The sequence below is a fragment of the Mustela nivalis genome, assembly GCF_964662115.1.
Source record: "Mustela nivalis genome assembly, chromosome: 3".
NCBI lineage: Eukaryota > Metazoa > Chordata > Mammalia > Carnivora > Mustelidae > Mustela > Mustela nivalis.
The window spans coordinates 33,675,946-33,689,292 of record NC_139022.1 but is presented as its reverse complement, the minus strand read 5'-3'; the positions used below and the strand labels follow the sequence as shown (position 1 = coordinate 33,689,292).

The 13,347-nt window shown below is 35.5% G+C and overlaps 1 protein-coding gene across 3 annotated transcripts in view; it reads right to left on the bottom strand.

Moving 5' to 3' along the window:
* Positions 1-365: 365 nt before the first annotated feature.
* The window catches only part of YTHDC2 (YTH N6-methyladenosine RNA binding protein C2), a 76,425-nt gene continuing 63,443 nt past the window's right edge, over positions 366-13,347 (bottom strand). Inside the window, exons 26-30 of one of the 3 annotated variants that reach the window (XR_014309755.1) lie at positions 10,293-10,470; positions 4,506-4,709; positions 3,559-3,741; positions 2,014-2,361; positions 366-1,102 (exon numbers count right to left, since the gene is read on the bottom strand). Coding sequence is in view for 2 of the 3 variants with exons in the window: in XM_082723511.1 (XP_082579637.1) it covers positions 2,281-2,361; positions 3,559-3,741; positions 4,506-4,709; positions 10,293-10,470 (646 nt within the window). In the remaining variant the exon portion in view is untranslated. Of the gene's footprint in view, positions 2,362-3,558; positions 3,742-4,505; positions 4,710-10,292; positions 10,471-13,347 lie in introns of all 3 variants that reach the window. The other 2 variants (XM_082723511.1, XM_082723512.1) reach the window with 2 other exon arrangements.

The following is a 13,347-nucleotide window of genomic DNA, read 5'->3' as shown; positions in this document are numbered from 1 at the left end:
GAATTAGTCTTTTCTCGAAGTACACATTTGAGACTGTGCTTCCCTCGCTGGCAAGCTTTGCTGTAATTGGCAGAATACGGCTGGGGTGTGCAGTGGATAGAAGGGCACATTACCAAGATCCAGTGTCCTGACAGGGAACACATTTAAAAGATTTCCTATTGAACATGTGTCTTGAGGGTTTTTTTCCTTCCCTTATGGCAATAAGGCAAATTTTTTCAATGAGGAGATACTGATATGAAATCATCACCTTCTCTATCAATTTAGTATTCTTCAAGGTGTTTGAAATTCCCTAATATCTCAAGGGATATTATTGGTCATTGTTACCTTAGCCCTATTACAGAGGGTCAGAAATAACAAGATCTAGATATTTTAACAGAATTTCATTTAATGAGTGTATTTAAAGTTCATCTCTTCCAAAAACAGCATTTTAATTACATTTAAATTGTGTTCATTTTAAATATCAACAAACCCATCATTTACATACAGAGCTAGATATTAGAAAACAGAAGGAAATTAAAATAAGTTTTATTTTTTTTAAAAGTCCTCACTTCCAAATTTAGAACACCGTAACTGCTAAATATATACCTCAACAAAGTATATATACATTATCAGAAAAAACACAAGTTTCTGTAATAGGAAAAGAACTGTAATACACATAGAGCAGAACATAATTCACATAGGCTCAATTTACAGGTGTATCTCTCATAGTATAAAACAAACAAAAACCAGTAACTACAAAAAGGCAAAAATAGGCAAAAAAATCACAGCTGCCATTCTAAGCTACTATGCCAACATACAACGCTTTCCAAGAGAAAGGAGGATTTTCAAGATCTTATGGTCACCCTAACTTTTCACTTCTTTGTTCTCAAATGCAGAAGCAAAAAACTTAGAGGAGTTGTCTTCTTGTCTTTAAATTAGATTCAGGTCGGTTTTTCTTCATGCAGCAATAACCCAAATATATCATGAGACGTGCTATCAAAGCTGCTCTATTTAGAGCTCAATAACCAAGACATTTCTTTCATTTCTCCCTGTACCTTTATTTCCCTTCAAAAAGCCTCCGGGGAAACTTTATAGACAGTGGTGGTAAAGTTATCAAATAATCCTGAGATGACAAAAAAAAAGAAAAAATAGGAGAGTTGGCACTACACAGGTTTATAAAAAATTACCCATTTATTAAACCATAAATGCAAAAAAAATAAGAAATCCAAAAATGTAAATAGGATGGAAAGTACTAGAAAACAAATAAAAGGCATTCAGAATTGTGGTGCTGGGGACCTTAGTTTGAAAGACATACAGCAACAAAGCTCTCACTAACTGTTAGGCACTTTTTTTTAAACATGTTTCATTTGTTTCCATTTTTAACTTGTCTAAATCAAGCTTCTCTAGCCAAAACGAAGAGGACATAATTACAGCACTCATGCGAGAGAGGTGTGAAGGCTGTAAGACGGGAGGAAGAGACTGGTATGCAGCACACTGGGTTAAGAGGCAAGAGGATCAGGAATAAGACTAAGCACTAAATCTGATCTGAGCAAAGACAAGGAGTGAGGAACTCTCTCATTTCCTTCAGATGTTACTGCACTTCATAATCAAAGAAAAAGAACATCTCTCCGTTTTTTCTTCATGTATCTCAGGTTTAAAATGGCAGAATGAATAGTCCTTAATCAGCACACACTATTTTCAAAAGGGGCATTTTTAGAATTGGGTTGTTTGCTTATTTTTTAACAACAAAACTTAAGAGTTGATGGTTCTAAAATGGTGCTCAGGTGTACTGACACATTCAGGCCTTTTTCTTAAAACAATTAACTTTGCATTACAAAAAAAATCATAGGTCAATTAAGAGTCATAGGTCAGTGTTTTCAACAAATGAAATGTTTAACTTCAAAATTAAGTATGGTTCGAACAACCGCTGTTGTGCCAAACAATGAAACTACTACTATTTTATTCACTTATAAACATATAGTTAACAAACATGACATAATCATTCTTTACCATCACTATAAAAATGTAAATTACCCTTTTCTCTTTTTTATGAAGATGGTGGGTCTTAAGAGAAACTCTCAACCAGAAAAGCCCATCCACTCCTAACAAACAGGTCCACCTCGGTTTTTAGAAGTCAGTGCATTTGGTGGCTTTAAATAAGGTACAGTGTTCTCCTGTAGCTAAGAGCTCTAAACGAGTTTAAAAAAAAAAAAAAAAAAAAAAGATAAATAATTTGAAAGATATCCTTAGTGATTACAAATACTGCCAATACTCAAAGTCAAGGAGCAGATAACCTGAGTGTCAGTCGGCTGCGGTTTTGTCTCCCAGGGGAAGGCGTTCCCATAGCTGCAGCAACTGTTCGCCAACCTGAGGCTCTAGCTCCTAGATAAAGCAGATGTCAGAATAAACACCAAAGGAACTAGACTGAATTATTTAAATCACCAAAACCTATGCTGATAAAAATGTAGGACAAATCCATTCAATTTCATTTTTCTACCAGAACATGATAAAATCACATGGCATGTTTGCTCTGGGATTCTCTGTGTTCAGGTCTGTGAAGTTCACTTCCAGACTTCAAGATTAGAGTTAGCCTGTGAATATGGCAACAATGTGTGACAAAATGGTAATTTCCACAGAGTTCTCCCGGAACTTCTATCTGGAAATATAGAATTTCGTTTTTAATGGGGATTTGCCAACGGCACTCAGCTTCAGTTTTCAAAGGTTTACTCTGAAATCTAGCATATTAGATGTCTGGGGGTTTTAAAGAAATCATCGAGAGTATATGATATTCTTATCTTAGGAATTAGACTTATTTCAAAATCCTTATTATAGAATAAAAATTAAAATATTCTGATACAACTGAAAAGAATGTCATTTATAGTCCTCTTGTGATATGATGTGCACTTAAAGAGAACCCAAACACTTTATGTATGGTGATTTAAACAGAGTCACACTAGTTTAAATAAATTATTAGCTGTGTGACCTTAGAACAATTTCTCCTGTTTCTCCTGATTAAAACTGGGCTAATAACTCAACATGCATTGAATTAAACTACTTCATGTATAGCAGCTAGCAAAGTGGTCCATATTTATGGTAATTCCCATCTCCTTAACTAGTTCAAAATGCATGTCAGCAGCTATCATGATAAAGCCCAAGTAAATGCAACAGAAATAAAACAAGCCACAAAAATATAAAAAGGCTGTTATCTATGTTATGTAATTTTTAAAGCACAAAGAAGTCAGATACTACTGTTACCCTTAGACTTCAGAATTACACTCGGTTTTGAGCAAATCTCCCATTAGTAAGGTAACAGGAGCCTCCGTGAAGTAACTTATGAAAGATTTTATATGTATGTAATGGCAGAGAGAAGCCCAGGTTACACAATGTTAAGAAAGCCACGAGCTCTGTCAAACACCTGTGCAAGCAGGTGTTCACTAGCTCTTCCACACATCGGAACCACCTCCTGTGTGTGTGTGGAACGTACATTCTGTACTCTTATGTCTCCTCCTCAAACCACCGAGTAACAGCAAGCAAAACAAAAAGAAAAGCAGGAGACAAATATTAAATGCCACTGTATACCTGCCCATCTCTGCTGATCTGGACTTTCTTGTTGTCGTTCCAGGGATTGAGTAAGTGGTGAGCAAACTGAAAGGGAAGACTTTCCTTCCGGACCCACTCCACCTTAAATACTCCTCCCAGTCCAGCTGAGCCCCAGTCCTGGCTCTTCTCCCTTCCTATCTCAGAAGACATCCTAGAAAATCCCTGTGGGTAAAATGAGGGCAAGGGGAAAGGTGAGGATGATATTAAAATTGTCTGAATTCAATTTATCTGAGAAAGCTCTGAGGTTTTTTAAATTTTAAGGTAAAAATGTAATATAAAAATAATAGATACCTCACAAAAACCAAAAATTAGTTACTTACTGTTTTTCATAAAAAGAAGTATTCGCAAATTTTAGAGGGAAGACTGATTCCAGCCTTCTAACATAATTTCAGTATGAACAGATACTTTCTAAATAATGTATTAACAGCCCTAAACCCACACTTATTCCATGATAAACAGATACAATCTAACCCAATAGTTTTTACTTCCAAAAATTATAATAATATCAAATAATAAATTCCTTAGTTTCTAAATTCAGATGGACATCGAGTCAAGAGGAGTTAAGAAACACACTCAGTTTCTGGATTACCAATTCTAACTTTCTTATCTCTTTAAAAAAAACATTTTACCAAAAAGTCAAGCTTCTCATTACTCTCAATCCACCTGAGAAATAATAAATCTGAACTTGTCCTCAGAAGGAGAAATGGCTCATCTAGAGAGGTTCTGGTAAGACCAGGAAAACAACGGGATCCCTAGAGTCAGTCCCTTGAAGAGCTAACACTACATCCCTCATGCTCAGTCATGCAAAATGCGTTCTTACATCCCGATACAATAAAAAGCCAGGGTGGTTTGGGGGTTTTGTTTTAATCTGTGTGGTCTAATGTGCAGCCAGAACAACCCCGTTTTACTGGTTCAGGATGGCTCACCTGGAAATGTCCAGATCCTTGAACAGAAAATACCAAGTAAACCATACTGCTTTCCCAAAAGGCTCGATTTAGCTTCCGCTCATTACTAGGGGTTGTAGACCAGATACCCTTCTGCTGAGAAATTTCAAGGTTTCTCAAATTGCTACTCTTCATTATGAAGTATCGAATAGGCATGTTTGGTCTTGGTGAAGGAGATTTTGAGCCCTATAAAAGAATGCATAAATTCTTGAAAGGTAATTTGACCTTCCGAAATCAATAGGCTCCGTTAAATAACATCTTCATAAACATATAAATCAAAATATTTTACCAAATATTCAACAAATGCAAATAGCTCCATCATGCCTGAAAAGCTACATAAGACTTGATCAAAATGAGGTTAAAGAGCCAAAACCAAGCACTCATTTTCAAGAGCATTCAAAATCCCTTATCAAGAAAGGATCCTGGATTACAAACTTTGATTTATGCTCCAAATGTACTTTCAGAAAATATTTTAATAAACTTTCAAACACTGAAAACAAAACAAAAATTGCTTCAGCTTACCGCCTGGATACAGTTTCCAGACAACAGTGCAGGAGAGGGAAACAAACAGAACCCTGAACTGCAGAGACAGAGCTTGGAGTCGAGAGGGCCAGTAGTCAGAGTGTGCATAACAGAGGGCTGGACAGAAGAGAGCTGCACAGAAACAGAGTTCCTGAAGAACTGAAGACAGGTCCCCACAGAAACGGAGTTTCTGACTCCATACTGACCTGCACACGCTTACGAAAACTTGACCTAACGCCAGGGAAAGATCCAGAGGAAAGCAGTAGACTTAAACCATTCCTGGAGCTCACATGGGGCTGGGAGCAATCCCCGTTATCCCCAGCCATGATGGAAAGAACTGTTAATGAAGATGGCATTAGCCCCCAGAAGGCTTACACCTTAATACTGAAACTAAATTAGTACCAGAATAAAAACTGTTTGGGACCTACCATAACATCGCGTAAAAGTAAATCTCAACAAGATTAAACCGACAGCAACTAATTTAGCTCTGTAACAGAACAACGTCTGACAGTACTTAAAGGAACACAACAAAAATCTAGCAGCCAAACAAAACTATAAGGAATGTCAAGAAATGAGAAACTATGACCCATAACCTAGGGAAAAAATGAACAAATAGGGAAAGAGATCTGACAGATGATGGAATTAGGAGACAAGAATGTCAGACCAGCTATTACCAATACATGCACTGTGCTCAGGACGGTAAAGTGAACATGAACATGCCTTTTGAAATGAGAAATGGAAGGTATTTCTTTAAAGACCCAAAGGATGCTCTAGAGATGAAGGCAGTGAAAAATACAGTAGAAAGGATACATAGCCGATGAGACACCACAAATAAAAAGCTCAGTGAACTTACACACATAGCTAGAGAAACCATTGCAAATGAAACAAACAGATGAAAACAACTGAAAAAAATGAAGAAAGCTTCAGTGACCTGTGGAATATTATCGACACTTGTGCATCCAAAGTCCTATAAAGGAGAGGGAAGTGGTAAGACAAAATATATATATATGGAGAAGTAATGGTCCTAAATTTTACAAAATTGATGTAAACTATAAATACAAAGATTATAAGAACTACAAATAGTAACATACCAAAATCGAACTACTGAAAACCACTGACAAAAAGAAAATCTTAAAAGCAGCTAGAGGGGAAAAAAAAATACATTATATACAGAAAAAATAAAAATAATAATCACAGTCAACTTCCCTCAGAAATTATAAACAAGAAGATAATGGAATGACATCTTTGCCTAAATTAAAGAAAACCACTGTCAACCTAGAATTATATACACAGTAAAAATATCTTCCGAAAATAAAGGTGAAAAAGGTTTTCTAGACAAAAGCTTAACAACTCCATTTCTAGAATATCTGTACTAAAAGAAATGGTAAAATGTTTCCAGACAGAAGTGTATGATTCAAGAGAGAAATTCAGATCAACACAAAAGAATAAAGAGCACAAGAAATGGTAAATATTGAATAAATATAAAAGACATTTTTCTGACTTTTGAGAAAAGACACTTTACTTTGAAGTAAAAATACTACACTGGCATTTTTAACATGAGACCAGTAACACAAAAGACTGGGGGGTGAAATACACTGTTGCAAGCTTCTCAAACTATACCTGAAGCACATAATATTAATTGGAAATATACCAAGGAGAGTTAAAAAGGGCTTTAGGTACGAATTCTACCAAACATTTAAGGAAAAAAATCATATCAATTCTAGGCATCTCTTCTAAAAACCTTAAGTGGAAAGAAGACGTCCCAACTAATCTTATGAGGCCAGCATTACCCTAATACTAAAACTATACAAAAACAACACAAGCAAAGAGAACTACAGAATATTCCTCATGAACAAAGATCCCAAAATTAACAGAAGTTTTGATTAGGCAAAATCAAATCCAATAATATTTAAAACAATAATCATCGTGACCAAGTGAAGCATAAACATTAGAAAAACAGTCAATGAGATCCACTTTATTAATAGAAGAAAAAAAGAATTATGTTATCATTTCAGTAGATGTAAAAAAAAAAAACACAACATAATTCAACATTTATTCCTAATAAATCCTCTTAGCAAACTAAATCTAAAGGAAATGTCTCATAGTTATGTTATCATAAATGGTGACAGATTTAACTAGGAGCTAGCTTTCCCTCTAAGGTCAAGGCAAAGATGTCTGCTCTCAACACTTTCTATTAAACATTTTAATGGAGGTTCTAATCAGAGAGAACAGGCAAGAAAAGAAAGGAACAGAATCAACACTAGAGAGGGAAAAAGCAAAACTACCTTTATTAACAGATGAAATGATTATATATACAGAGAATCCTGAGAAATCTACATAAAAAACTAATAGGATTAACAAATGAAATAAGATTGTAGCATAGTGGGTAAATATAACAAAAGTCAAATGTATTTCCATATGCTAGCAATGAACAACTGGAAATTAAAAATTTAAAGAACAGGGTGCCTGGGTGGCTCAGTGGGTTAAGCCTTTGCCTTCAACTCAGGTTATGATCTTAGGGTCCTGGGATACAGCCCCACATCAGGCTCTCTGCTCAGAGGGGAGCCTGCTTCCCTATCCATTCTCTGTCTGCCTCTCTGCCTACTTGTGATCCCTCTCTGTCAAATAAATAAATAAATCTTTTTTTTAAAGATTTTTATTTATTTGAGAGAGAGCAAGAATGAGAGAGAGAGAGAGCATGAGAAGGGGGGGGGGTCAGAGGAAGAAACAGACTCCCTGCTGAGCAGGGAGCCCAATGTGGGATTCAATCCTGGGACTCCAGGATCATGACCTGAGCCAAAGGCAGTCACTTAACCAACTGAGCCACCCAGGCACCCCCAATAAATAAATAAATCTTTAAAAAAAAAAAAAGAACAGCATCAAAAGTATAAAATACTTACGAGATCAACTTAACAAAAAATGTGTAATACCTGAACTCTGAAATTTACAAAACACGTCTGAAAAATTTATTTTGATAAAAAAAATGCAGATGTATATTATGCTTATGCATTAGGAAACTAAAACCTGTTGTTGGTTTTCTTCAAACTGACCTATGGAATCAATGCAATTCCACTTAACACCAAAAAAAGTTTCTGTGGAAATTGACAAAAGCATTTTCTAAACTTCATATGAAAGAACACTAGCACACCCATAACACCAAAGCAATTTTTAAAAAGAAGAACAGAATTGGAGAAAAAAATTAACTGGTTTCAAGACTTAATATAAAGCTACTATAATCAACTCACTGTAGCAGAGGCAAACAGAGAAGTGTAAAGATCAATGCAACAGAATCAAGTTCAATAAATAGACCACGTTACTTATGGTCAATCGGTTTTTGACAAAGGTTCCAAAATAAATCAAGGGAAAATTTAACCTTTTCAACAAATGGTGCTAGAACAATTGTTAGGCAAAGCCCCAAGGGGGGTTCTCGATCTCAAGACCATGAAATCATGACCTGAGCCAAAAACAAAAGTGGGACACTCAACTGAGTAAGCCATCCCGGCGCCCCAGAGTTAAATAGACACTTCTTAGGACACAAAAAATATGAACGACAACAGAAAAATAGATAAAACCAAAACAGGAAAAAATAGCTCCAATGGACTTCATCAAAATTAAAAACACTTCTCTTCAAAAAACACTTGTTAAGAAAATGAATATGCAGGCCCAGACTGTAAGAGAAATTGCAAAGCATATAAAATTAAGATCTATATGTAGAATACATTTTTTAAAATCTTACTATTAAATAAAAAAGACAAATAGTAAACCACCAGAAAAAGTTGAACAAAAATTTGAACAGATACTTCACACCAAAGAAAATTCAGGAACAGTGAGTAAGCACACGAAAAGATACTCAATATCACTAGTCATTGGGGAAACGCAAATCAAAACTACAATGGGGTATCACTACGTACCCACCAAAACGGCTAATGTTAAAGAGATTAATCATGTCAAGTATTATATAATGTCGAGATTAATAATGTCAAGTATTGTCAAGAATATGGAGCATACGGGACCCTCACAGATGACTGAAGGGAATGGAAAAAAGTACAGCCATTTTGGAAATTAGCTGGATAGTTTCTTGTAAAGTTAAACATACACTTAACCATACAATCCCACACTTCTACTCCTGGGGTATTTACCCAAGAACAGAATCCATGTGTACACATAAAGACTTGTCCTCGAATATTCATAACAGCCAAAATGTGGCAACAATCCAAATGCCTGTCAACTGGGGAATGGATAAACATTCTATGATATTAGCCATATTATCCAGCAATAAAAAGCAATGAACTAAGAATACACTTTGATAATTTGGTTGAGTTTCAAAAGTGAAATAAGCCAGTCACGAAAAAACCACATACATATGATTCCATTTCAAGTAAACTGCAGAAAAGGCAAAACTCTAGAGACAGCAATTCAGTAGTCATCATGATCCATGGCTGGTGGGAATATCCTGTACGTGGCTGGGATATGTTTACATAATTATATACATTTGTCAAAATTCACTGAATTATATAAACTGGTAAATTTTATTATGTATATACCTAAATAAATATATTTTAAAATAAAATACCCTAAAACCTAAGAATGCAAATACACAAAAAACATTTCTTTTCCTCTTATTTAACAAGAGTGTTTCAGCAGACATTTGTCCCAGAACACAACATATAGCTAAATAACCCTAACTGAATACTTAGTACCATCAACACAGGAAATTAGAAGTAAACGTACTCTAAATATTTGAAATCATTCATATTATAAATTTTTTTCAAAGATACATAGTTCTCAATTCCCTACCAACATTCCCTACCTTCCTAATTCCCACCCTATCTTGTACTTTTTAATATAATCACTGAATTGGAGAAATCAATTCGTAATTCAAAGAAACCATTGTTTGCAACTCTGAAATTACAAACCTAAACTAATTTGAGATCATCTTGTTACTTAATCAAAACTGGTTCTAACGATACAGAAAGGACATGGCGGGCGGCTGAGTTACATGCCACTGGTAAACGGTCTGTTAGTTTTAAAACATCCCAAGATGGTGCTAACTAGAAATCTCTGCCAAGCAGGAAAAACTAAAAATTTTAAGCAAGGTGTCTCAAGTCTGCCAGATTCCATTTATATCTAGAACAAAGACCAGGATTAGTAACCAAAGATAGAACTCTATTGTCATTTTGCTTCAATATGTAATGTGAAATGTGCTAGCCATCTGGTCCTTGCTATATCAACTTGTAGATACTGTACCTTTCCTGAGGATGGAGGAGAAGGGCTGGCACAAGGACTTGGGTAGCTACTGCTGTCCGTAGATTTCACAGAAGACTGATCCGATCGGTCATCAGTGCTTCGTTTAGGATGTAAAATCCCTCTATCTTTGTACTTCTGAGGGGGGTGCAGTGCTGGAGATGGAGATTTCGTCAATACTCTTGAGTGGGAAGGAGGAAACAAAGATCAGTGACCCACAAGTTCATAATACAAAGCAGATCCCATTTCAAACCAGAGTCGCAGTGGCATTATGATACATGGAGTAATACTAAGAGAATTTCATTTATCTCACATTTAGAGTGAAAAAACATCTGAGATATTAGGGTGCATTTACACAAACAATAGGTAAAAATGTATTTTTAAAAATCTATATAAGTTCTTAACTTAATGTTAACAGATACTCAAAATATTATTTCCCTTACAAAATTCCTAACCTCGGGGAGCCTGGGTGGCTTAGTCAGTTGGGCATCTGCCTTCAGCTCGGGTCATGATCTCAAGGTCCTGGGGTAGAGCCCCCTGTCGGGCTCCTCACTCAGCAGGAGATTTGCTTCTCCCTCTCCCTCTGCTGCCCCCCTTGCTTCTGCTCTTTCTCTCTCTCTCAAGTAAATAAATAAAATCCTAAAAAACAAATTTCTAACCTCTTGTATTATGCTATTGGAGAGGTCTTTAACATTATATAGTTATTTAAATACATCTATGCTATTGGCCCTTACTAAAATATCACTCACTCTACTTCCCTTCCACTTTCACAAAATATCTTAGAGCCAAGTAAAATATATTTTAAAAGCATACCAAAAAAATATGATAAAGTATTAAAATACTGCTGGACTACAGTCAGGAGAGACTTCTAAGACAGTACTAAATTTACAACTAAGGTATTTAATCCTGGGCAAGTCTCTTAACTTATTTGAGCTTTCATTTACTTACGTGTTAAATAAAAGGATTATACTAAACTATAAAAATTCTTCTATTCTAAAATTCTATGAATAAATGCAGCAAAGCTGGCAGTCAGAAACTTTGCAATTTTTCTAAAAGTATAGGTCTTAGTGGAACAACCAGACCTTAAAAAAAAAAAAAAAAAAAGACACTGAGTACTTCCTAAAGTCATGTGATACAAAGTTCACAGCACCACCTATTAAAATACACTTGCCAAAATATTGGCTCAAATCAAATCCTGAGAGCTAACTACCAATTTGGACGAAATACACATGGTATGCCAACAAAGGCGGCCAAGAAGAAACAGACAAATCCAGAATGTGATATACCTCACGGTACTACCAACCCACTTTCTTCAAAAGTCAATAGAGGGGGCACCTGGGTGGCCCAGTCACCTCAGGTTACGATCCTGAGGTGTCCTGGGATAGAGCCCAGCAGCAGGCTCCTGGCTCAGCAGGGAGTCTGCTTCTCCCTGTCCCTGTGTCCCTCCCACCCCCACCCCGACTCATACTCGCTCTCTTGCTCTCTAATAAATAAATAAAATCTTTTAAAAACAAAAGTTATTTAAAGAACTCTCTCTCTCTCTCTCTTGCTCTATCTCCAATAAATAAAATCTTTAAAAAACAAAAGTTAACAAAGGAACTACTCTTGTTCTCTCTCCAATAAATAAAATCTTAAAAAAAAAAAAAAGTTAACAGAAGAACTACTCTAGATCATAGAAGCCTCAAGAAACATGACGCCCTGATGAGTCTTCCCTGGATGCTAATTCAAATAAATGTATATAGTATGACAACTGGGGAAATGATCATTTTGCTGGGATTGATCATTGGATTTTAATTATGTAGAAAAATTTCCTCATTTTTTTTTTTAAAGCAGGCTCCACGCCCAGTATGGAGCTCAATGCCGGGCTTGAACTCACAACCCTAAGATCAAGACCTGAATCAAAATCAAGAATTGGATGCTTACCCAGCTGAGCCACCCACTTAAAAATTCCTCTATTTTTAAGAGATGCATGTTTGAATATGGAAGGGTAAAATGACACGATGTGTGGAATTTATCTGGAAATATGTAAACCAAATAAGAAAGCCAAGAATGAAAAAAGAAAATCTGGTTAGATACAGCAAGTGGTAAAAATCTTGGTAACTGCTGAATGTGGGACATGGAGTTCATTATGGTGTTATCATTTAGTTTGCTGTGTTTAACAATATTGATAATAAACAAGTTTAAAACAAAAAAGGATGTGTTTAATAATTCATAAACTACCATAGACTCCTACAATTATAATTACTCTTCCTTCAAGAGTAACTATCTCAGATCTAGGATTATTTCTTTCACAAATAAAATAAAAGCAGTAAAGCCTAAACATATTAACAAAAGACTATATAATGAATGCACATCTGAATCATTAACAACCTACTAAGAAGTGTAAAAGATCTTTCAGGGGTTTTTTTCTCTTGTGAATTGATGTTCAATGCATTATGTAAATTTGACCCCCCTAAAATCACATCGTTCTTAGCCTGGCACCTCAGTGACCTGAAAATTAGGCAACAGAACTTAATGAGGGTAAAACCTCATTAAAATAAAAATGTATTTTCCGGTCTACCTTTTGGTTTTCAAACTGATCTTTTAATCTGAGCTCCATTCTAGCTTCTCTCTCTTATGCTTGGCTTCCCTGGAAAATTTCATAAAGATGGAAACAAAGCCCTCCGCAAGCCCCCCCACCTTTTCACTTAAGAAGTTCAGACACTGAATTCATTTTATCTCATTTCTCTTATAGAAAAGATGCACCTGTCCTCTGCCATCCAATTATCAAAATGACAAGCAAAAAATACACTGGTATGATTTATACTTTAATAGTTTCTTAAGCTATTTGAAAATAGTTTCAATAAAATGTTTTTATTAAAAGAATAATAAATATAGTAAAAAAGAAAAAAGTACTTATGTTAAAAAAAAAAGTAAATGTATTTTACCACTGCAGAGGAAAACTCTTAACTATACTTTCTCTCCAAGAAGTAGTCTCACAAAGACTGTTAATTTCTCCCTTTAAAAATAAATCTTCCTGGGACGCCTGGGTGGCTCAGTTGGTTAAGCAGCTGCCTTC